The sequence below is a fragment of the Plutella xylostella genome, chromosome 28 (assembly GCF_932276165.1).
Source record: "Plutella xylostella chromosome 28, ilPluXylo3.1, whole genome shotgun sequence".
NCBI classification, from domain to species: domain Eukaryota; kingdom Metazoa; phylum Arthropoda; class Insecta; order Lepidoptera; family Plutellidae; genus Plutella; species Plutella xylostella.
The window spans coordinates 1,129,200-1,154,747 of record NC_064008.1 but is presented as its reverse complement, the minus strand read 5'-3'; the positions used below and the strand labels follow the sequence as shown (position 1 = coordinate 1,154,747).

At 38.3% G+C, this 25,548-nt stretch overlaps 1 protein-coding gene, 1 long non-coding RNA gene and 3 other non-coding genes across 5 annotated transcripts in view; all 5 read left to right on the top strand.

Moving 5' to 3' along the window:
• LOC105398324 (facilitated trehalose transporter Tret1) overlaps positions 1-25,548 on the top strand; it is a 74,900-nt gene that overhangs the window by 41,754 nt on the left and 7,598 nt on the right. The window contains exon 3 of the mRNA XM_038111299.2: positions 22,008-22,173. Coding sequence (XP_037967227.2) covers positions 22,008-22,173 — 166 coding nt within the window. The remainder of the gene's footprint in view (positions 1-22,007; positions 22,174-25,548) is intronic.
• Positions 7,276-8,978, top strand: LOC125490942. The gene is made up of 3 exons (XR_007267984.1): positions 7,276-7,644; positions 7,963-8,062; positions 8,399-8,978. It is a non-coding gene; the product is annotated as an uncharacterized LOC125490942 (long non-coding RNA).
• Positions 13,587-13,658, top strand: Trnag-ucc. The gene has a single exon. It is a non-coding gene; the product is annotated as a tRNA-Gly (tRNA).
• Trnag-ucc lies at positions 16,049-16,120 on the top strand. Its single transcript has one exon. It is a non-coding gene; the product is annotated as a tRNA-Gly (tRNA).
• Positions 22,548-22,619, top strand: Trnag-ucc. The gene has a single exon. It is a non-coding gene; the product is annotated as a tRNA-Gly (tRNA).

Below are 25,548 nucleotides of genomic sequence, written 5' to 3'. Positions count from 1 at the left end.
ACATTGCATGTGTATTTATTTATATTGTAAATATTGATACCCCTGTTCTTGAAAACTTTACGAAATGTTATATTTAAGCTGTGAATTTTATTCTTAGCAGTGCTGCAAACCTTATATTGTTGACTGTGCTACTCTCTGCTCAAAAAAGCACTTCCTAGCTCGGTACTATTGTAGTTTACTGCAAGATCTATCAACTTTGTCTTCACTACGTCATAATGTACTCTGTAACTACGTCACCCGTAATGGTGATTCCCGAATTTTCTATTACCATTATCATAGGGAAGTATTTTTTGGCAAACCCGCTAGTATTAGGCATCCAATCCACTCGTCATCCACTTTAAAACCTGTTCCAGACAATTTCTACGCCGCGCCGTTTCCATTATTAGATTAGCGTCACATAACTAATTCATAATTAATAAATAAGGTTGTCTGGTAGAGATTGCTATAAGCAATAAGGCCGCCTTTTTAATCTGTTTTTATTTTTAAGTTTAATTTTGTATGTTGATCTATTTTGGTGCAAATAAAGAGTATTGTATTGTATTGTATAATTCGTCATTGACTCGCTGGTGTCCAGACGAATTGATTTCAGGTTTCGCAATAAAGTTATTCTTCGAGAGAATCCGGAATCGTCGAACATAGTTCTCGACATCAGAACCATTAGGGCCGATGTAAAATTTTTGCGAAAATCACTTTTTTAAAGATCCTTCTTTCTTTTAGTCTAACACACGTATCTCTATCTCTTTTTGTTCAAAACTTCATTTTCCTAAAAGTGGTCGCATATCCACAGTACACTGGAACCATACGGACTTTTTATAATTTCAGACGTTATGGCTGTACAAATATGAAAATAATGTTATTTTATATACGGTCGGTTGTAAACAACAGTTCAAAAATACCTGCAAATAGTTCGTCCCATATCAATAACGTACCCTTTTGTCCAACTAAATATTACTTATATGCGGTCAAATTTTCACGTCAGACCTTATGGTTCGAAACACATTCAGTTAAGTTCATACAACCCCGAACGGCCCTCAGAGTCAGGTTCTGCTGTAGCTGGAGCTTCTTGCAGTTGGTCATCGAGCATAGTGCGTACCACGCCGGAGCAGCGTAGGTAATACGGAAACGCATGTATGTTTTAAAGATCCTCAGCTTCTTGCGCAGGGGGAGTCGGGAAGCCAACATGGGACAGAGCATAGCCCGTGCGGCCTTCGCCTAGTAGACTGAGTTGACCGCTTGCACACTCATGGTGAGCGTGCGCTCGATCGCCACCCCCAGGTACTTGACTGAGACGAAATGACTTCGGAGTTGCAGCTTCTTAGCCAGGTGCGGCGGACAACATCTCGGTGCCCACGTTGCCCACCACTTTTCCAGCCATTCCGGCAGGTGATCCAGTTTTGATACGGCCAGGTTTTCGCCGCCTTCTTGTTTTCCGAGTTTCGCATTAAAGTCTCCCATCACCACCGTGAAATTAGTAGTGAACTTACGCAGGGCAGACGATACGTCTTCATACGCAAGTTCGACCTCATCATCGGTGTGCTTAGATGTGGGTGCGTAAACCTGTATGACCTTCATTGAGTATCGTTTAGATATTCTCAGGATGAGGTACGCAACCCGTGTCGACACACTTCCGATTTCAACGATGTTGTTGACGAGGGACTTGTTGACGATGAACCCGACACCCCCCTGGGACAGTTGGTCGCCCTCCCGGTGGTACAGCACGTTTCCGGACTGGAGAATTTCCGTATCCTCTCCCTCTCGTCGGACTTCGGATAACCCTATAATGTCCCATTTTAATTTGCTGATTACCTCTTCCAGCTCCTCTATCTTCACGTCTTCCCTCAGTGTCCGTGCGTTATATGTTGCCAGGTGCAAGGGTCGGTTGGGCTGGTAGCCGACTCTCTGCCGGAGATTCTTCGCACCCCCTGCCCCGCCGTTACCGTAACCGCTACCGGAGTCCGGGATAGCGGGGCTGCCGGAGACTGGGGGCCGGGGCTTTGTTTGTTCCATCATAAGGAGGTGTGTTTGCCATAATCACCGCGCTTGGCAGGCGTGTTGGTGATTCTCCTTTTTTACGGCGGGAGATCGCCGCCTCTGCTAGGAGAGGAGGTCGGGTCGATTTACCGCCGCCCGACATTCGGCGTTGTCACTCGTTAGCACCACCCAGGGGACACGTGTAGGGTAACTAGGGTTTGTACCTACGGACGTGAGCGACAAGCCCCCCTATGTAGACATACACAAGCCAAAATTCAACTTGAATACTATTTTCCCCGAACCATACAGTCTGTTGTTATAATAGGTATACGCATTTTTTAAAGTTAATTTTATTTTCTTGACCAAAAGGTCCGATGTTAACAAAAGCCTTGCCTTTTAGTCTAAAATCTATACAGCCGTAAGGTCTTTTATTGACGTGAGCCTCTAAGTTACTATTTATATTTATAGTCGAAAAATGGGGCTGATATCCATACTCAAAGATACAAAACTAGATTTTTTCGCTAATATTGCATAAATATTGTCTTCAAATGAAACGATTTTGTATTTTCATTAACTAGCCGAGCGAAATAATGTAGGTATTTCGACTCCAAAACAAACATCTTTGTTTGTTTTAACGGTGGTAAAAGTTTATTTTGGCTCTACTGAAAAGTTTCAAAAATGGACATCGGCCCTCTTGGTTCTGATGTCAAGAGTTTGTAGTTTCTTCCACAAATCCTTCCCTTCGTACTCGTAGCACTTTTGATGTGGATATACAATGACGGGTCGATCATTAAAATTAACTTGGCGTTGGTGTAGGTATAGGTACAATGTACAATGGGGGTCGCTAAACATATCACTTTGGACTTATTTCGTTCGTTAAATAAATAGATCACCAATCGCATCACAAGATTTCTTATATATTATATACCTATGAATATGGTCACTACAAGCTTATGTTGAGTTAAGGTTTTTTCATTACTTAAAATAGGAGAACCCTTTAGTAGGTAGAAACAGAAAAAAGAAACCGACTTTTTTACGTTTGGGAGACTTGGCATTTTTTACAAGTTATGTATGTTTTTGTTTTGATGGCATTATGCTTTGTCCCGCTCATAATCTGTGGCCGTCTCTTTTTAACTCGGTTACCGCGCTATCGTTGTGTAAGTGAGCCTGACTATGTGTGCGTGGGCTGCGTGGCTATCGCGCGCCGCCGCCGCCGCCGCCACCACCGCGCCGCGCCGCCGCGCAGACAATGTATTTTGCCGAAATACCTACCTACCTACTTTGTAGTTGGTCTGAGCTTCCTACCTATTTGATTTCGAGAAATTTGACAGTAAGAGAGTGAAAAGTAATATATGTTTGATTTTGTTTTAATTATAATATGACCTACGTAAGTACCGAAGTTCAGCAATTTCGTGAAAAAATATTCAGCTCATCCCTACTTTCAATAGTACTCACATACCTACATACCTGTAAATTAATAGGTTCCTTCATTAACATACCTACTTAACTAGAATAGAACCGTAAGTATTTATTTTAAAGTAGGTACATCAGCATGGTCATTATGTATGTCGTTGATAACTCTTTTCACCGTAAGCAGACTGTCAAAAAGCAAATTTTGATACTATTCGCATTATGTAAGTCCGGTTGGTTGCCAATAATGACGTCATCATGGGTATAGACTTCAATCCCCACCGGCCGCCATCTTGTTAAAATTATATATATTATGCGAATATTTCATCGAAACCCGAGATTGGTATTTTGTATTGGATAGTTGGAATCATAAGTACAAATTTGGGTGGCCCAACTGTCTTGTCTTGGGCAACTAGTAAACAGTAGCTTTTAAATAAAGAATTAAATTGCTCATATTATGTCCAAATGTGAATTTTATGAGACTAAACCCAGAATTCATTAGTATATAGTGGCTCGTGCATTCGTAATGTGAAATTTGAAACGATTTTCTCCTAGCTTAGCGCGAGACTATTATTATTCTAAGGGAATTTTCTATGAAAATTATGAACATAATAAAACTTTTTTCTATTTAGGTATATGACTTAGTAGGTAATGCATTCATATGTGAATTTGAAATTAATATAGGTAAGTAGTTAGTTAATTATGCACTTATGTGGTACTTCATAAAAATATATCTCGGTAGTCTCGGTACCCAAGTGCATCATGGAATCTATCATCATTCATCATAATATTCATAGTCTATCTGGACTCTATAAGGCTGGCTCCTATAAGGAGACATAAGTACATTTATGTCTCCTTATAGGAGCGGAATAAAATGTTGTCCTTCATCTTCCTTTAGGTACCGGTCACCTACCTATATGTCGGAAATCCAGCTAGTCTACGTGATCAAGACAACTACTTATATGTTTTTAGATAATTTAGTTTACATGTAAGTACTTGCTATACAGTGAAGGTAATATCTATGGACAACATTTCAAAAAACCTAAGCGGCTATAAATCGAAAACCATTTCGAGATTTAGCTTTAAAGGCCACAAAAAAAATATTTTTGAATTTTTAGGATATATCATTTTGGAGAAATTCATAAAATAGTCTAAAAGTGCTGATGATGTCATTCATTAGGTGCGATCGATGCATTTTGTTGCTCAAAGCCTATATAGATGAAAAAAAAAAATAACTGTCACTTTCATTTTTAATTGACGTTGACGTTTTATCGTGACGTTTTGTTGTTTATTTGGGTCATTTTCATAAATTCTGTTCTGACACTTTTAGACTTTTTTTTATTATTGATCATATAAAATGGTTAGTACGCATTAATAGATGACCCGCTATACAGGGTGACTGTTAAGTCGATGTATTCCTTTAAATGGGTTATAGACGGAGGCATTTCCAGTCGATTAAACCCCATAATGCACTATCCGAAAGTTAACCATTTCTGAGTTATTTAAGTTTTAAGTTTTTTTTAGGTTTTTGCCGAAATTTATGTTTAAAAGCAAAATATTTAAAAAATTTACCATTCTTTTAATACTTTTTTGATTGTTTTGCATCGATGACACCTTAGCCAACTAACTATAATCATTAAATGCGGAATATTCAACTTAATTTAGACACAGTGCTTCAAAATAGTTGAAACATTAAGAAAATGTTAAGAAAGGTGAAAACAAAAATGCTAAATTAAAAAAGAATTTTATCTGAAAAATTTTCAGGCACTACAGCTTAAAAACATAGTTAATTTATAAGCTTTAAAATGACATATTCAAATCTAAAATCGATTAAGGTATTTCCAAGATATAGCCAAAAACAACTGCATAGGCGGACAAATCTCAGTAGGGAAACGAACAAGATTTGTTCCAGTTTTAAGGTAAAATGTCTTATAACTGGACTTTGTAGAGCTCTGAACCTTTTACTAATTATTGTTCTCCGATAACACGGATCCTCAAAAGCACAGATCGACGACAATGTTGCTTCACCGAAATAATGGTTGTCCGATAACTCGTTAGCCGAAAGTATTATTCAGTAATGTTTGGTAAAACAAATTAATTCTTCACAACCCGGTTCCCCAAAGCTACTGTTCGACGACGGTTAATTCGCCGAAAACATGATTTTCCAGTAGCACTGACCGATAATGATTGTTTTAACTTCACCGTGTTCAAACACTGTGCCAAATGTTTTAGCTGAAAAGTTTCACCGAATAGTAGGTATTATAGGAGATGTCATTTTTCGGTTAAACAATTTCACATGCTGTGCTGTCGAAAAAGCATTCTATCGTTACCTTAATCGACTTTAGATTTGAATATGTCATTTTAAAGCTTATAAATTGAATATGTTTTTAAGCTGTAGTGCCTGAAAAAATTTCAGATAAAATTCTTTTTTAATTTAGCATTTTTGTTTTCACCTTTCGCTACATTTTCTTAATGTTTCAACTATTTTGAAGCACTTTGTCTTAATTAAGTTGAATATTCCGCATTTAATGATTATAATTAGTTGGCTAAGGTGTCACCAATGCAAAACAATAAAAAAAGTATTAAAAAAATGGTTAGTTTTTTTAAATATTTTGCTTTTAAACATACATTTTGGCAAAAACCTAAAAAAACTTAAAACTTAATTAACTCAGAAATGGTTGACTTTCGGATAATGCATTATGGGGTTCAATCGACTGGAAATGCCTTCGTCTATAACCCATTTGAAGGAATACATCGACTTACCAATCACCCTGTATAATAAATGTCCCAGAGCATGCCCCGGCCTACATAGCTGAAAAATTTTAGGGTATATTATATTTATTTTAAAATAGTAATATATTATGAATTCAATTATGCTTGACTTTAATGCTTAGTAAAAATATTATTTCATGACAAGTATTTTTTTATCATCAGAAATATCAATGTCACACTTTTTTGTCATTTGAAAATGACCCATTTGTTGGTTGGCACGTAAACAAAGTTTATGTCACTTGTCAGTTGTCAGTGTCATTAATGTTTTTTTTTCGAGACTAAGGCAAAGGACTAAAATCGAAATTGAGCCTAAAATGCCTACGTCACTTCCGGTTTTAAAATAATAAAGTTTAAAGTTAAATATAACATGGAAAAATAAATGTACATGAAAAATAAAAAAATACAGGTCCTCTAATTTTTAACAAACTTTCCGAATAGCTAATAAAAATATAGGGTAAAAAATGAAATGTTGTCCATTGAAATAAAATAATAACACAATTATTGATTGTGTGTTATACTTATTTATCAATTCATTATGACTGACAAGATATTTATCAACTATCTACCTACACACAAAATCAACACATCCGCAGTGAATTAACTATGATCAACACATAACTGTCAGCGGTCAACATTTATTATTTTCAACATTTATTCGCCATTTCTAACTAAATAATGCGGCAAATTAAAAAGCCCTAATGTCAGTACTTGTAGTTTGAAGTGAAATGAAGTTGTCATTTAGTCGGTTAACCAAATCACAGAATATTTTCATAAAAATCTTTCAACCTCTAGTCTAGTGTATCGATAAATCTCATACCTATTATTCGTTTAGTGATCATGACCGAGATAGCCGATGCCAAAAAATGGTTAGAAACCCATCATAGATTTATACGGTTAGTAATCGCGAATCTTTGACACCCGAGTTACATAATGGCCCGGCTATTACCTATTATTCGTTTAGTGATCATGACCGAGTTAGCCGATACCAAAAGACGGTTAGAAATCCATCATAGATTTATACGGCAAGTATTCGACAATAGTTGACACCCGAGTTAGATAATGTGGGTGCAGGCATAGGCACGTTGAAATGAAATCTCATCATAAAAATTTCCATGCGTAAAAAATCAATATCTACCATTAATTTTATCGCATTTTATGATTATAAAAGCAGTTCTTTACGAATCATTGGGTTTTATTTTTATTGATAAATAGGTACGAGAATTTTATCGATATTATAATAAATAAATGAAAATTTCAATAAACCAATTTATTCCAACAACTTATTTTGTGGGATTTAAAATCGATATTAATCTTATCAAGTATCGAGGAACGACTTTTTTATTCAACGTTGATGAAAAAAACCATGTATGTGTGTAAGTCTTGTCACTTTTGACAGTTACTATTTTCTTTTTTCTGTTGAAAACTTTAGCCGAAATTGTCTGAACTGTTTGAACTGAAAAAGTCTCAAGAAGTTTCTTTTAAGTATCCAAAGTAAGAAAAATGTTGAGGATAAGTTGGGTCCATAAAGTGACGAACGAAGAAGTTCTGCGACGCGTCGGAAGATCCCGAGAACTCACCTTGACCATAAAACTGAAGAAGACAAGCTATCTTGGACATGTGCTCAGACACGATCGATACAGACTTCTTCAGGTCATTGTGATGGGCAAGGTAGAGGGACTTGTCGCCAGCGACAAATCCGCTGGATTGGTACGCCCGTGAATGGGGGCCTTTAGAAAGTTGTTAAAGCGGGCTGCTTTCTATGACTATTAATGATAGGGTAATAATTTGGTGCTACCCTTTTAATTACAGGGTGCTTCCCCTTGGTGACGAAAATGCCGCACCGCCACTGTGACTAATGCTGATGCTGTTGCTACAAATAGTGCTTTGCCCGACGGAATTGAAATTATGTGTAAGTGTGTATAATTATTAATGAATAAAAGTGTTATAGGCACTGGATAGATATAAGCCTTAGTATAGATAACAAAAAACTTTATTCATTTTTGCCTTATTCAGATTCTACTGAGAATGAAGAGAGCTGCAGCCCTACTCCCACTCCAGTCAAAAAAAGGGCGCCATGAGTATTAAAAATACAAATTATACATACCCTCTATGAGGGGCCTATGTCCAGCAGTGGATGAATATTGGCTGATGATGATGATACATACCCCTATATTCATAGAAATTAAAAAGTACATTATAGAATACCTATATAGTTACATCCATTAAACATCTTTCAAAATTTCAGGAACTCCCAGCGCAGAGGCTGAAGCCAAAGGAGACATGATGGTTTTGCAGTGCGAGCAGATACAATGCGATAGCAAGAAGGCGGACACCATGGAAATGGTAGCTGCAGCAAGAAATACACAAACTGCTGTAAATTAGGCCCACAATGCCAGATGAATGGCATTCATAGAAGCAGGACTTGAGTTGTGGAAAAATGTAGATAGTATTCCTAATCGTAATTCATTAATGAATCCTACTTAATATAACAAAAACATGTCTTTAAATGCATCAACATGGTACCTAAGTTATATACTTTTTTCTAGGCTCTTGAGAAAAAAGAGGAATAGTTCTAATTATGTAATAACTTGATTGTTACTGAATGATTATGAGAATACTCAAAGACTTATATGGGAAATAAGGCTTTTATCATTAATATTATTAGTTTTATTAAAGCTTTGTTGTTTTCCAAGATGATTTAGTCAGCAGTGGATATCTGACTTTAGAAAACATATACTTAGGTAATTTGGTTATTCTAGGAAAGAGACTTAAATAAACAAACTGTGATTAATTTGTTGTTTAAATAAATATAAAGTGAATGTGTATAAAATGTGTTTAATTTAACAACTTACAATTTGAGGGATGTTGAAGGAATGTGCAAGTATATGTTTGCTTTCGATTCATCATGCAATACACCCTTATATCTCTGACTACACTTAGGGTGGGTTGCACGTCAACTCAAATCCCTTGAAGATTGGTCTCTCTCGTCGAGAAGTAAATATCTCTAAATACACCATTTAAGATATCAGTAACGCCATCTGTTGGTCAGTAGCGTGCAACAACACTCATCGCAATAAAATAAAAATAATTTAATATGCTGATGTAGTTTCTAATGTGGATTTGAACAATATAAAAACATTTTGTCTCGGTAACTTTTATTTACATACACTGATAAATAAAATTATTTTAACTAGCTACTGGATCAATATATAATACTTAAATGTAATTATTATTTCAAAGTAAGTTGTCATTCGGTATAGTTGATTTATGATGTTTATTGATACACTTAGTAGTTCATAGCATCATGATGCGTCATCAATTCATAATCAAATACGTAGGTTAGGCCTAATGCTAATTATCATTGCGTCTGCGTCATTTTACACACAATATGTATTAAAGAGTACAAGATAGTTAATTAAAATGTATATAGATGGCGCTTTTATGAGATGTGTCACCTATAAGTTATACTTAATATATAATTATGTTTGTACACAACCAGCTTGCTGATTTTTATTCTTATCAAGGTTTAACTTTATTTACAAAACATAATATTTTCCTATCTGCACCCATTAGCAAAAATTAAATTTAATGTTGAGCAGTTTAACATGTCGAACATCCATCAAAAACATTAAACGTTAAATCCCAAAACACTGCACACTATCAAAATAAAATAAAAGAAGAAAAACGCTTTACACTATCAAAATAAATAAAATACAAAAAGAAAAACGCTTCACACTAATAACATAAAACAAAAGAAAGATCCGCGGTGTGTCGCGAACCAACGACTGTTAAGGACAAACGTATAGATCTCTTAACCAACTAGACCACGGTACTGATAATCGATTCAGTGAAAAACTCCTTCACATTCTTTCCTAGCCTGACTATTTTTCAGTTACTTACAATTTAATTCATTATTTTGAAGTCCCTTGACCATGTACGTATGTAAAGTAGTTATTGCTACGATCTATATACCATCGTCTATCCATTACATACACTCGGTGAGTGGTAGATTTAGTTCTTATCAAGTTTTAACTTGATTAACATAAAATTTTCCTATATGGGCGACTATTTTTTCATAATTATTAAGAAAAATACCAATTCTACACGATACGCTTAGCACTACATGATAGAGGACACTGCAATGAACTTATGGGCATACAAAACATTTAACAGCGTGCTCCCGGAGATTAATTACATTACAATTACTTCGGCGTTATTAAAATCGCTGCCAGCCAGCAGCGATTTTGGATGACATGACGTCATCGTCACACACCCGCGCCTTAGGACACGCAGCTAGCAGTTTAGCAAAACTGGTAACTGCTGCTAGCTGCACTTTATAAGGCGCACGCCACGCCGTAAAGTAATTGTGACGTAATTAATCTCCCGGAGCACGTTGGTAAATGTGATATATGTCTATAAGTTCATTGATATATTCTCTAGCATGTAGTGCCAACAGAATTCTGCTACAATTGCCTTTTTTTAAAACATATTCGGCCATACAAAAATTGCTGCTAGTTTCTGCTGCTATATTCACAGACCTTAAACTGTGCTACGTCGGTCGTAGCGCGTGCTACGGGCTACGAAATTGGCTACGACGCCGAGCGTAGCCAATAGCCTAAGCAAAGTTAAATCTATTGCCATTTAAATGTAAATGTGCTCATATCTTTTTAAGGAATGAATCAATTTTGAATACTTTTTGCTTGATGACTGGTGACAATGATAAAAGAAATATTCTTTTAGCGATAAGCGACCTAGGCGGTCTTCATCCTTTCTTTAAAATTGATATTTTGTGCTGTGTGAAATCAATACAGTAGTATTTTGTTAAAAGCAAGTAACTGAAATATTAATATTTTTTCAGCCAGTCAATTTGTGAATCGCATTGTGTAGAAGACTAATTGCTAACCCTGTCGATGGCAGCTTTCATATCACAATACAATGTTGGCATTAATCAATTTGGGGGCCTAATGAATCGTATACCGTACAATTCAGAATTTCTCCTCAATGTTTCAATCTTTATTCACAACATGATAAAGTATGTATATCCTTATCCTAACTATATACTAATAATTATAATAATATAATAATAATCCTAACTAATATTATTTTTATTACTATAAAACATGATAGTTAATATATGTAGGTACATAATAGTTATTTATATTTATTTATTTTTAGCTTAGAACTTAATATGTTAGGTTATAGTTAGATATGTTTATTTAAATTTGGATTAGGTTACACTTGATTGTCTCTGTGTATACAGTAGTTTTATTTAATTTTAAGAGTTATAGGCTTACTTTTATTTCCACACCATAAAGGTTGACTGGAAGAAATCGCGTTTAGGCGATAAGTCCGCCTTTGTATATATATACTTGTATTGTTCTTTCTTGTACTTGTTAACTTTTACTTTAAACTGTGTAATTTGTGTATACATACAATAAAGTGTTTAAATAAATAATATTATAAATGCTAAAGTAACTGTGTCTGTCTGTCTGTCTGTCTGTTACTCTTTCACGCCAAAACTACTGAACGGATTTGAATGGAATTTGGTATACTTACATATGGTCTAGACTAGACCCTGAGAAAGAACGTAGACTATTTTTATCCCGGAATTCCCACGGGAAACCTTTTTAAGGCGAAGCGAAGCTCACGGAGACAGCTTGTCTTTTATAAATTCTTGATAACTAAATTCGAACACAGCTAAGAATGCGTATGTCGTAAGTAAAAGTAAAAAAAATGTTTTTGAACCCTGTCTGAAGGAAAATAACCAAAGTAAAACACAACTTAATTTTATTTTATGAGCTTCTTCTAAAATACTTTCTATTTCAAAGACGAAATACATAAGTCTTTTTATATTTGGCTTGGCTTGTTGAATTATATAGCGTCTCTGAAGCTTATTAAATTGCTAACGTAGTTACGTTTTATTTCTAGACTTTTTGAGGGTTTTAGGGATTCGTTGACAATCTAGAAAGTTCAATTTAACCTTTGTCAAAATAGAATAGGTCTTATTAATAGAATTTGGGTCGGGTTAGATGAATACGCAATAATTAAACACCTGCTAAATATGGTTTTATTTTTGGTGTGCTATTACAAAAGTTTGTTTTTTATCTCGACCTCTATTTTCCACAGGCCTGATCCTGGGTTCTGTTCTGAAGGTTCAATGAAATCATGATATAACCTCGCAATTTGGCACAGTCACAGTGAACTATGGGTGAAACAGTGATCCATCTTCATTTATTTTAAGCTTTTCCTCGCGAGCTTCGCATAGTTTTCCTTGGAAATTCCGGGACAAAAAGTGCTATACAGCTCTTTGAAGGATATTATTTGTAACAGACGCGCTAATAATACCTACATCTGGCATATAATATAATATAATGTTACCTAAGGTCTGTTTTTAATCTCAGACACTAAATTGACAAATTCTTAACGGTTCACCAATAGTCGATTGTCCCGCCAATAGAACAATACGTCATTCAAACGCGGGACTATCGACTGTGGATGAACCGTTCAGAACCTGTCAATTTCTGAGATTAAAAAACAGACTTTAGAGTCCTACGGGATAGTAATAGATACCTAATTATTTGACACATTTATATTTCTATATATGTGTGTAAAAACAGTGTTCCGTCCTTGCCAATAAGAAATATTAAAAAAAAAAACACGCACTCACGCCTTGTACTAATGTACTCCCTTGCGGGGTAGGCAGAGGTGCATTGCTGCACCCACTTTTCGCCAGAGTGTTATGTTAGTCCCAATGTAATAGGGGGCGGGCCTATTGCCATTTTACGGGCACATCCAAGACCCGAGAACAAATATCTGTGTTTAAACAAATATCTGCCCCAGCCGGGAATCGAACTCGGCTCAGTAGGCAGGGTAACTAACCACTACGCCATTCGGTCGTCTTATATATAAAAGAAATATAATAGAAAAGAAATATATATATATATATATAGCCGTGGTCCGGCCTAAAGCAGCACATTCGGTCGACTCATTCAAGGGTCTAATTTGAGTATAATAGAAATGTTAAGGCCTTCGATTTGGGTTCTCCTTTATACAAAGTGTCTAAAGATCCTACGAAAAACACTTGGTAAGTATACTTTTATTATGCAATAAATTTTAGGTTTGAGAAATGAATAGACAGTTCTTGGTGAAAATCTATTACTATGCAGTATACAGGTTTTGCAAAAATGATATACTACTTAAGTCGAAAAGGCACTCCTTTTCGACTTAAGTAGTATATCACTTAGGTGGTCATACTAAAAGACTTTTGTTCCACAACTTTTGAAAATTGGTAGGTATACCATTTTTGCAACAGCCTGTATAGCTCTATAAGATATCGCCTAGTTCGCTCTATTCTAATAAAAGCTGAGTAAACAAAACTATAAGTATGAAAGTTGTAAATTTATGAAACTATCATTTACAATTATCTAGCACATGCGTTGGTGATGTAATGGTCAGCATAGTTGCCTTCCAAGCAGTTGATCCGAGTTCGATTCTCGGCCAACGCATATTTTTATGTAACATTATATAAAATGTATTCATATATTCTAAGTACGTATATTCTCGAAGTTGAAGAAAGTTTATAATTTATTTATTATTTGTCCAATAAGTCAATGCAATTAGCTTAAGGAGTGTAGCTATAGGTATAGATTTCAAGGCTGTGCCTATACGACATCTATTGTTGACCTTGAAATTCAAAACTGTTGACCTTCTGCCTTAGTTTCTCGAGTCAATCCTCTACTAACAACTTATTTACAGACAAACAAACATCTTGACCTTCAAACCTTGTGTTTGTAATGAAAAGGTTAAACTAAGCCTACTCATTAAACTAAACTAAAACAAAACTTACTTAGGTAGTTACTTAGTAGTACCATTAATACGCCTATATACCTACCTATCTTTTATTACAATAATAATATTTATGTTGATTGTTTTCCTTTATATGTATTAATTCTCTCCATTTTTTTTTATTGTTATACCTATATATATTGTATACAATAAAGTGTTTAATTAAAAATAAATGTATACTTGACGAAATTTTACTGTATTTACGTTTGTAAACTTACTTTATACATTTTCACTATAACTTAAAACAGTCAGCCAATCTTATAATAGTATTTAAGTATATTGTATGTCAAAATTTAGGGTCCGTATCGGTAATCGATATTCGCTGAACCAGTTCTGCGCAATTCGGCAACTCACACACTGATCTAAACTTTACACATAATATGCGGGTTATTCCAAATGTTTTCTGCTAAACTAAGTTTACTGTTGTAAGAGTTTGAGAATGTGGGTTCGGCGGATCGTATGAGGGATGTTTTCCAACAATGTTTGCTTTGATAGTCGAATAGAATGTAATATTTAAAAAAACCAGGAGGGACTAGGAAACATTCATAAAATTTATAATAATAAATAGCATAATCATTGAAATATTGCATTACTGCATAAGCATTGAAGCGTCCGTAGTCGAGCGGGCCTCAGTGATCGTAACTGATCGCTGAGGTTAAGCAACAACTGACACGGTCAGCCATTGGATGGGTGACCAATTTCAAGTGGTGCTTTTCTGGACGCTTCCGTGCTTCGGACGGCACGTTAAGCCGTGGGTCCGGTTGCTGCTTCGGCAGCAGTCGTTAAGCCTAGTCAGAGGCCTTCGGGCGGCTTGAAAACATCTGACAGTCGGGTTGCCCACTTACCCGACAACTCTCTCAGCACAAGCTTGCTTGTCCAGCGTGGTGGACTAGGCCTAAACCCTTCCTTCATTGGAAGGAGACCTGTGCCCCAGCAGTGGGGACGTAATGGGTCGTGATGATTGAAATACAAAGAAATAATTTGACTTTGATTTATAAATAAAAAATGGCATAAAGCTAATTATAGTTTTGTGAATCCTATATAGAACAATCACTCTTTTATGGTCTGTTTTTACACTTCAATTAACAAAAAGTAAATTTTCTTATTAAGTTAATTATCTTGGACTGTGTTTGTAAACTTGTTGTGTGTGTAAAGCTATTTATTTTAAGTAGGTGCTTGACTTTTATAATATTATGTTCGTTGAATTTAATTTTCTTGCCCAAAAGCAGGTTAATTAGTATTTTGTTTGCTCTCATTATATTAAGGACACCCTACATGTTCTCAGTAGATTTTATAGAAATGTTTAGGCTTTACAGTTTTTTTTCAATAAGTGCCTACAATTTCAATTTCATTTCAGTTCTTGTCCTTTTACACATACAGGGTTATTGGTAAGTAGACCAGATCCTTTCAGGAGGTGATAGATCTATATACATAATATATCAGGTTTTTTGCCTCTGCGTGACAACGAAAAATTTATATTTTATTTTCCATTCAAATCTCTTTTTAACCTCTGAACTAAGTGCCGGTACGATGTCGGCAGTTTAGGCGCTCGGATTTTGGCATCGAATTTCTATTTTTGGCTTCGAAAAATGCAGCCGCCAGCGAAATATAACACTAGAAGCAGCGAAATACCTAACCAGTGCAAATAAGCGCTTTTTACATCGGCCTTTTGTGCTTACGTACAAGCCATTTTTGTGTCATTTGTATTTTCTGTACTGAGGGGTTATCGCGAAGTAAAAACTATGTTACATTTACGAAGTATAATAATTAGTGTCAAATTCACTATATTTTGATAAAATCGTTGTTAAAACAAGTTCCCGATAGCCAGGTTGTAAAGAGACTTCAAAAGGAGGAGGTTCTCAATTTGTGCTATTCATTTACATAACTAGGTCACCCTAGGTCATGGCTATTACTAAATGCGTTAAACTCTAGACAATAATATAAAACAAACAGCTGTGAAAATAAACTGCAGATGTGTGCACTGTGTTAAGTACCTAGTGAAAGTCTAGCATCTAGGTTGTTGATGAAACTTATGTAACATATAGCACATGCGTTGGTGGTGTAATGGTCAGCATAGTTGCCTTCCAAGCAGTTGATCCGAGTTCGATTCTCGGCCAACGCATATTTTTGCCATAAAGATAAAAGAGTTTTTGAGACTGACAACAGTTTCTTATATTTAGGAGTTCCTGTTGGTTTTATAGCATCACTAGTTTTGTTATTTTCAATATACCTAATAAGTTCCAATTTTTTGGCATACTCAAGTCCCTTACAGATTTTTATAGGGATATAAATTGGGTTATTTATTTATATCGATGTCTAATATTATATTATTACCTACATAGAGTTATTGATACAGGGAATGATAGCCCAGGGACAGCTCACACAACCTCAATTTATAAACTCAAAAAGGTGTGAAACAAAACTCCAATCCACATGAACTACCTATAGTTTAAGACACCGCCGCGGTACCAGGCAAACATGAGGTTAAAGAAAGCACTCTAAAACATCAAACTGCGGTCTCAAGGTGCGAGCGAGCGCAAACACGGTCTGTTTACACAACTCGGTGCCACGAGAGTTCGTGCCTAGAATGTAATGTCGCGGTCTTCCTAAGGAAGTATAACAACAATATTGGTAATAAACGAAATTTCCAATTCTTAGGAAGAAAGCTTTTGAAGTTGTCTCTTTAGGTCTCTGCGGCTGTAACACGGGTTCGTTATCGACTTCGATAAACTCGTTTAATGCGCGGTCCACCAATCACAGAGCCGTGTTAATGGCAAATCGCGACGTTTATCCTCGTCGATAACGAATACGTGTAAGGAGGTCCGGCAGCTGTAAGGCACTATGAATCTAGAGTTGGCATAAAAATGTTAGTCATGTGTCATCGGTAGGTACCTATACCTATACTTATTGAAACTATACCTAATCTTCATATCCATGCATGATGTATGATGACGAGCCAGATAAGAATGAGAGAACCAGCCAAGGAAATATGATGTACTATTGTGACATCTAATGATAATGATGACTACGATAATTTTACAGTACCTAGTAGGTTTTTGTGTTTCGGACACGGGTGACGCAAACAGTCATTCTCTTTCTAACCAACCTTTTTTTTTTTTTTTTTTCTAAATGAAACCTATTTACTGAAGTCGGCCATAAGGGACTTATTCAGCTTTACCCTAACTGTGGGGGAGGCGCCGATAGGCGCCTTCACCCAGTTAAAAAGAGAGACCTACCTAAATGACCCGTCACCAGATGGAGGTGGTGAGAACCGGCCAGGAATGTACCTGACGCGGGTATAGTACCTGTTTTGGTGGAGAAGGATCCTAGCCCTACGATTCGGACCGGCAAAAGGCCGAGACCGAGTGTGAGTCCCTCCCCCGGGTCTGGGGCGGGGTGTGTAAAAGTTAAGTGGGACAGTTGCCGAGGCAGGGGTCGGGGAGTCAAAGGTTTGCAACTCCCTAATACGGACAGTGATCTCATCGTCCGGGTCACAGAGAACGTGTCTCGGACGACGTCGTCTCTGTTTGAACTCAGGGAAAACGTGATAGTTAGCCGGTTGGCTAATTAGTGGGTTCGTGTGATTAACCGCTTGGTCGAAGTAGCGGTTTGAGGAGACTTTGAGATACTGTCGGATAGTAGGGATTTGCAAATCTTTGTGCAAGTTGAAATTGCGGACGTACCAAGGCGCGCCTGTCGCCCTGCGCAGAAATCTATTTTGGATTGCTTGTAAAGAATTGATATATCTGTTCGAAGCATGAGCAAACACTACGCTAGCGTAGGTCATGACGGGTCTTATGCAAGTTAGATAGAGTCTCACTTTGCTGCGTAGTGAGGGCTTTTTGCTTCGAAACAGAGGAGTTAGTCTTCCTAAATAGAGAGAAGCTCTATTCCTAACCCTACGTATATGACTAGCAAAAGACAGTCTGCTGTCGAAAGTGACACCCAGATATTTGACATGGTCGGACCAAGGGATAGGCTTGCCGAACAGAGTGATGTTTGGTTGAGGAGCAGTGTTGGGCCGGCGGAGAGCCCGTGAAAAGTACACTGCGGTACTTTTCTCCGGGTTCACCTCCATTCTCCATTTGCGAAACCATTCGCCGAGGGCGTTGGTTGCGCTTTGGAGATGCCCGTGCTGGACTTTGCCTTTAAACCTATCCCTTAAGTAGATCGCTGTGTCGTCAGCATATAATGCTAGCGACACATGCGTATGTCTGGGGATGTCACTTGTGTATAAGGAGAAAAGAAGAGGAGCTAGAACTGACCCTTGCGGGACACCTGCACGAATCGGATGAAGAGATGATCTGGAACCCTCGACGCGAAACTGGAAGTACCTGTGGAGCAAGAAACTGTGGAGAATAAGCACTAACCGATCCGGGATGCCTAACGTGAAGAGCTTAAAGATGAGGCCGTTGTGCCACACCTTGTCGAAAGCCTTCGCTATGTCGAAGAAGAGAGCTGCAGTGCCTTTCGGCCTCTTCCTATGGAAACCATCTAAGATGTATTCCGTGATACGATGAACCTGGTTGACACAAGAGTGCTGGGCCCTAAAACCAAATTGTTCGTTAGGGATGAGGCCCTGAGCGTATGCTATCTTTTTGAGCCTGTCGGATAGCAGCCGCTCATAGACCTTACCTAGGGAAATTAAAAGACTGATAACTAGAAGGTAAATTTCTAGCTTTGCCAGTTTTATGTATTCCTATGACGTCTGCTATTTTCCACAGGTCTGGAAAATAGCAGTTCGCCATAGCTGAATTAAATATGGTTACTAGTAAGAGGATAAGCGAGGCTGAGAGGTTCTTAAGGACTCTGTTGGAGACGCCATCAGAGCCAGGAGCCTTCTTGCAATGAAGGTCCTTTATGACTAGCTTAACTTCGGATACCGTCACGAGGTCGAGAGAATCTACTGGAGGTAAGCTAACCCTACGTCCTACTTCCTCGTCGCTCTTCCGAAGGAGAGCATTGCGCCTCTAGACTTAGGGCGAGACATTCAGCCTTTTCATCGTCGTCGAAGGCGAGGGAGTTATCAGGTTTCGACAGGGGGGGCATGTCTACTACGGTATCCGATTTAAGCGCGCGTGTAAGACGCCAGAAAGCAGTGTGGGTTGGCCTAATATCATCCAGCAGGCTATCCCACCGCTCTGAACGTAGAGCCTTCATCCTAGATTTGCATTTGAGATGCAGAGAGCGGAGCCTATCCTTGTTTTCCCTACTTGGAAAGAGGTCGTGTGCCCTAGTGGCGGCGTGCTTTGCCCTGAGCAGGGCCTTCATATCATCAGGCAACCTCCAACGATGAGGGGTCATCGCAGGAACCCGCCTGGTGCAGTCAGTGATGACTGTTTGAAGGTGACCGCTCAAGGCATTGATCGCCGTATCTATCTCTACTGTGGAGTTAATTTGAGAAGGTAAGTTTGCTATGTCAGAAGGACTAGCCGAACCTAAACGCTGACTAAGCCTATCCCAGTTAGTTATGGTTTTGGTAGGAGAGAAGAGGGAGTTGGCATCTCCGAGACCCAGTATGACCGGTCTGTGATCGGAGTCAAGCTCGTGTATTACCTCTAGCTTATTTAAAGAAAGAGAAATGTTCTTTAAAAGTGCAATGTCTAAAATGTCTGGCTGATGCTCAGGATTGAATGGATAATGTGTAGGCTCCATTGGAGCCACCACATCAAACATGTATTCATCCATGAAATTAAAAAGAATATAACCGTTTGGGTTAATGACTCTACAGTTAAAAGATTTATGTTTACTGTTAAAATCCCCTGCAAGTATGACATTATTCCCCATATCCAAAAGTGACTTAAGGTCCTCAGTTTTAATTACTTTTCCTGATGGCTGATAGCAAGAGGCAATATACAGATCCGGATGTCCGGTCATAGCCAGCCTGCACACTGAGGCCTCGAGGCTGACAAGCTCCGGGGTATTGACACAACAGACATGAAGTCCACTACGGTAGTAGATAAGTGTACCACCGAGGGTGGCCGACAGTCTGTCATGCCGTATGATTTTATAGTTACTAATGTTGGGATTCTTCATGTGAGGCTTTAGAAAAGTTTCCTGCACAAGAAGGATGTCAATGTGATGATCGTTGAGGAACTTGTGAATCTGTTCTTTTTGATCTTTAAGAGAGTTGGCATTGAAGAATCCCAACATTAGTGACCTAGGTTTAGTTCTACAGGTGTTAGAAGTCATTGCGAAAGTTTATTGGAAAGGGCGGAAAGTTCCGAGCTTAGATGGTGGAACTGAGCGAACACATTCTGTTGGATCAACAGCATGCGTTCACTCAGTTGGGTTATCGCGAGCTGAAAGTCCCTGTTTGGATCACCGTTGTCCCTCCTCGGGGATGGAAGCGAGGGCTGAGACAGCGGTGATGGTCCTAAAGAGGGCGGGCAGGTCGCGGGAGGCGGGGGAACCACCCGAGAGGGTGCATTCATCCGACCCGACGACGGTGCCTGCCTTGGTCCTTGTGAGGCTATGGTTGGGGGTCGAACCCAAGCGTTAGGTGGGGTGGCTACCGACGCGTCCGCAAGGGCCGCTAAAGGCGCTTGTGGACTAGGGTTTTTCTTTATAGATGATGATGAAGTTTGTTGTTGACTGGGCTTGGATTTGGGAGCCCTACGGTTACGAGGGCGCTGGGGGCAGCCGCCATATGAGGCTGTGTGTCCCAGCGTCCCACACAGAACACAACCAGGGGCCTCCGTACACTCCTTGGGATCTTTTGGGCGCGGGCAGTCGTGGGTGTGATGGTCGCCCAGACACTTTACGCACCGCGCCCTGACGTGACAGTTCCTAGAGGAGTGCCCGTAGGATTGGCAGTTGTGGCACTGCGTGGGACTCGACTTCTTGTAGGGCTTCTCAATCTTGAGCCCAGAGATTTGGCATATGGCCGTTATATTGAATATCTTTTTCCCCTCAGGGTAAGGTCAAGGATGACGAGGATCATGTCGTAAATGACCCGCTTGCCTCGCCCGTACATGCGGTGAACCTCATGCACCGGCAGAGACTGCGCCTTCAGATCCGACATGATCTCCGCAGAGTCGAGTTCCTTGGGAACTCCCCGGATCACTACCCTTAGGCGGCGGTCCTCTGGGAGCTCCCAGTGGTAGTACTCGACCTTGCGCTCGTCGAGTAGTCTAGTGAGAAGGCGATGATCGCCAGAGGTGGGCACCTGGACCAAAATACCATCTCTGGTGTTTTTGGCCTTGGTGAAACCGATTTTGTTTGCGGCAAGGGCCTGGGAAATAGAGTTCCAGGAACCTTTGTCGCGGAGCATCAGAGATGGAGGGGCTCTCGCCTTCGGACCTTTCGGAACAGCGGGAGCAGAGGGCGAGGGAGTAGGAGAGGAAGGGGGGAGCTGGGTTCTGACAGCTTTCGCTGCCGGACGAGGGAGCTTCGACTTCGCCTTCCGCTTGGCTCCAACGACAGTGAAGCCGTCGTCAGGGTCAGCGGATGAAGCGGAGTCCGAGAGGTCCGAAGGATGAGCTACGTCCATAGCCTCAGGCGACGACGACCTACTGTGCTGAGCACATTGGAGGGACAAAGACACGGGCGATGACGGGATGACCCGGGGCATACGGCGAGCAGGAGACGCTGGAACGATTTCATCGGGTGACGCAGGCGAGAAGTCAGCGTCAGGAGATGATGGACATGGCTCCACAGGAGAAGCCGGAGGGCTGATGGCGGCAGGCGAAGCAGGATGGCTGGATGCAGGAGCGGCAGGCGACGCAGAACCAAGCTGAAATTTTGTGAGGACCTTCTGGAAAAGCGAAGGGTCCTCACGTTGTATGAAAAGGAGCAGCTTTTCAAACATGGAGTCCATAGTGGAATCCATGTTGAAAAGAGGTTAAGTGTTACCTCCCTGCCTTGCGGCAGGGGGGCAGATAGAGTACCTTCTAACCAACCTCTGAATTTGCTTGCCCTTATAATAGAACTTTTGCAAATTCTCTATCTAACCACCTTCTGACCCAGCCATATCTTTCACCGAACTCACCATCCCTTTCCCTCAACAGGTGATAGCAGCTCTCGCGGTCTCGCTCGCTCCATTCTCTGCCGGGCTCGGGAAGGGATACAGCTCTCCTGCCATAGCGTCTCTGCAGGGAACCAGCAACTCCACGCGAAGGGACTTCCAACTGTCGGATCAGCAGGCCAGTTGGCTAGCCAGCTTGAGCTTCTTGGGTATGTGGTACTTCTGTTGGTTTATGAACTCTTGGTACTTAGGGTTGCTAATTTTATTACCAGCAGACTGTTCGCAACGAGATTTCTAGCTGCCAGATCAACAGACTAGCTGTTTAGCCAGTTTCCTGGGTATCTCGTACTTCTTTAGGGTTATTAACGCCTGGTACTTTGGTTTGAGAAGTTACGATCAAGTACCTCATACATCAGCATTAAGTTCGTCTATGCTAAACGATCATAGACTGAAACTTGACTAAATAAGTAGTTAGTTCTGCATAGTAGAATTATGTAAGTATTTGTAACTCAACACCTAAACAAACATTACTTTATTCCACCTTCTAAGAACATTAATATCTATTCTGATGAGTCAAGCACATGCGTTGGTGGTGTAATGGTCAGCATAGTTGCCTTCCAAGCAGTTGATCCGAGTTCGATTCTCGGCCAACGCATATTTTTACATTTAACTATTTGTCAATATCCGCAGCGCAAATTTTCATTGCCTACTCGTCAACCCACAAAGCAGTCAAATCGTCGCTTCGCTACTTGGGCAGTTCTTCTTTTTAACCTACATAACTTAGTCTCCATCAGTTGTGAAGAAAAAAATCATGAGTTTTACAAATATTTATTTATTTATTTATATTTCAGCGTGCATTGTACTAAAAACACAACGGCTGTGCACGTTTACAAAAATATAAATTTATATTTTTGTATTTAAAATTACGTTACAGAGTGGTAAATCCGCGTGACAGAGGAGTATTTCATACGAATCTTGGCTGTCTCCCGCCACTTCATCCTGCGCATATTCGATAATGTTACAAAAAATATATATGACAACATAAAATATAAAAATTTATTTAAACTCCAGAAGATATTACCTATTTAGTAAAACAAAATATATATTTTTAAATGATTTCTGAAATATTTAAAAAAATTGTTGAAAATTTGTCTCTTACTACCTAATGTTTTAGTAGTAACATTCTGTCACGTAGGTTGCCATTTAAAATATTTGTTTGAGCCACTCGTCCTTATTGCCATCGATCTGAGTTTAAGGTCTCCTTTTCCCCTTGGTAAGATTTCCCCTTTGAGATCCAGACACCGCGTATCGGCCACCCGCAAAGTGTGACAGGAGGTGCGTGTGTTTATTCGGCGACAGCTTCGTCACGTAGGTAATTGTTAAAATAAAATACAATGAAATTATTATTTTGTTATTTACTCATTGGTAATAACAATTACTTTGAAATCAACATGTGAATATTACACTTTATGTTACTGTTTAAATGCTAATCGACTTTGCAACACATTTTACCCCTCTGTCACACGACAAATCTGTCACATTCTTACCAAACACTCCAACCTGAGAATATTCATCAAAGAAAAATTGAAGAGAAACTATACGTTTTGGTTAAAGTACGAAGCGAAAGGAACGTCCAATACACTTGCGCTTCATTAATAAAAAGTTTCGTTAGTGAAAAAGCTAATTTCGTGCTATTGTTCTCAAGAATAGACGATGAATGTGGTAGACTGTTTAATATGGTGGAGAATGATTTATCGGATGTTTGATGATAACATTAAAGTCCTTCCAGCTTCTAAGGTAATTAAAAAAGGAAAGAGTATTTTTTTCAAGTTCTAAGAGCCACTGCTGTATTTTCGAAATATGGCTGATTAAAACTTTAACAAATTACGTAATTTTCATTATGTTACTTAAATTTTAGGTTGCCGAAAATATTAATTGTGCAGATAAACATTATTTTATGTACTTGGAACAAATTTGTCCTTTAATTTCCTGAAATACGGATATTTCACTCTCCAGAGGTTCTCAAGTGTGATTTCATTAGTTATACTAATAATAAAGATATCTCCAGTAAATTTTTTGACTAACTTGAAACCATAATGATTTATATGTAAGTTACTAAATTATTATTTTTAAATAAAACTGTTTTATTCCAAAACGCTGCCGCATATTTAATAGAATAACAACTATGTCACATCGTTTACCACTCTGTAACGATTGGTGTCTCCTGGTAGTCAACTTATTTTTGGTCGTTTATATGTTATGTTATAAATAGTGCAACTTTGGAAAAATCATATTAAATTTAGTCATTGATATTAACGTCTATGCTGTTAATTTTTTACTGTAATTAGTAGCGAAAAAATATTTATAGCAAAAACAAGCTTCATTTTAGCTGAAATTGTGACAGAGTGGTAATAACTACTTAATAAATATTTTGTTATTACTAAAAATCAATTCTTTCATATGTTTTCTAAAATGGTATTTTGTTTATTAACGTATCAAAAAAGTTTCATTTTAATCGACGAAGACTATTTCGTTAAAATAAAATAAAAGATTCTGTGACGAAGGTGTAATTTTCTTTGCCTTATCCACGTATTATGTTCTGAAAATCTTGAAAAAATACTTAAACTTCGCGGCCAACCACCTTTTTCGATAGAATAGAAATTTAGCTATCATAAAAATTATAAGAGTTCACCAAAAAGCTAAAGTTATTTTTTCAAATTCGGGATAATTTTTTATCCATTATGTAGGTTAAAAAGAAGAACTGCCCACTTACGTAAAAAATACTGATGACATAAATATATTTTATGATATTTCCTTCAAAGAGCATTCATTTGATTCATACATCATACCAAAAACCTCATTAAGTCATACCAAAGCAAACCCACTGTCACAAATAAATGTTTGGCAAACCGTCTCGCCCTATATTGTAAAGTTTGCAACCCTGTATATGAACGTAGATCCTAATATAACTTCCCTTGGTGGTTACAGCCCTTGTGGTATGAAACGTGCCTTGACTGTGGAAGCCGAGAAATGATGTACGGGTGTTATAGACCTTCAGTATTATGCTTCCCTGGTACTTTGAGAGGTGGCGTGAGAGTTTGTGGGGTCATTAAATTTTAAACTAATCTATGTGACCCTCACGTTTACTGTTAACGTTACTGTCAATGGTTGGATATTCGTTAATTTTAAACGGGAAAACTTTAAAGAATTGACTTTATTTAAAGCCAGGGTGGTTTTAGGGTAGTGAATACTGTGTGTATTCTGTTTTCTTATTCGTAACTGCAGTATTGGGATACTTCTCCTCCATATGACGCCGTAGAACATTCTGTATAATAAAAATATACAGGGTATGAAAGGCTGTTATTTATGTTAGGACTTTATCGCACAAAATTAAAATACATAACACCATTATTTACTGAAATAGGGACATAAAACAAGATTCAATATATCGAGAGATGTTTCATGGATGTACCTAAGTGATTCATGTTATTATGTAACTCGGATATATTCCAGTCAGTGTGACAACTCATTTTGAATTTCCAGTATACTGAAGAAAGACACTGAATTTGACGAGGTTATCCCGC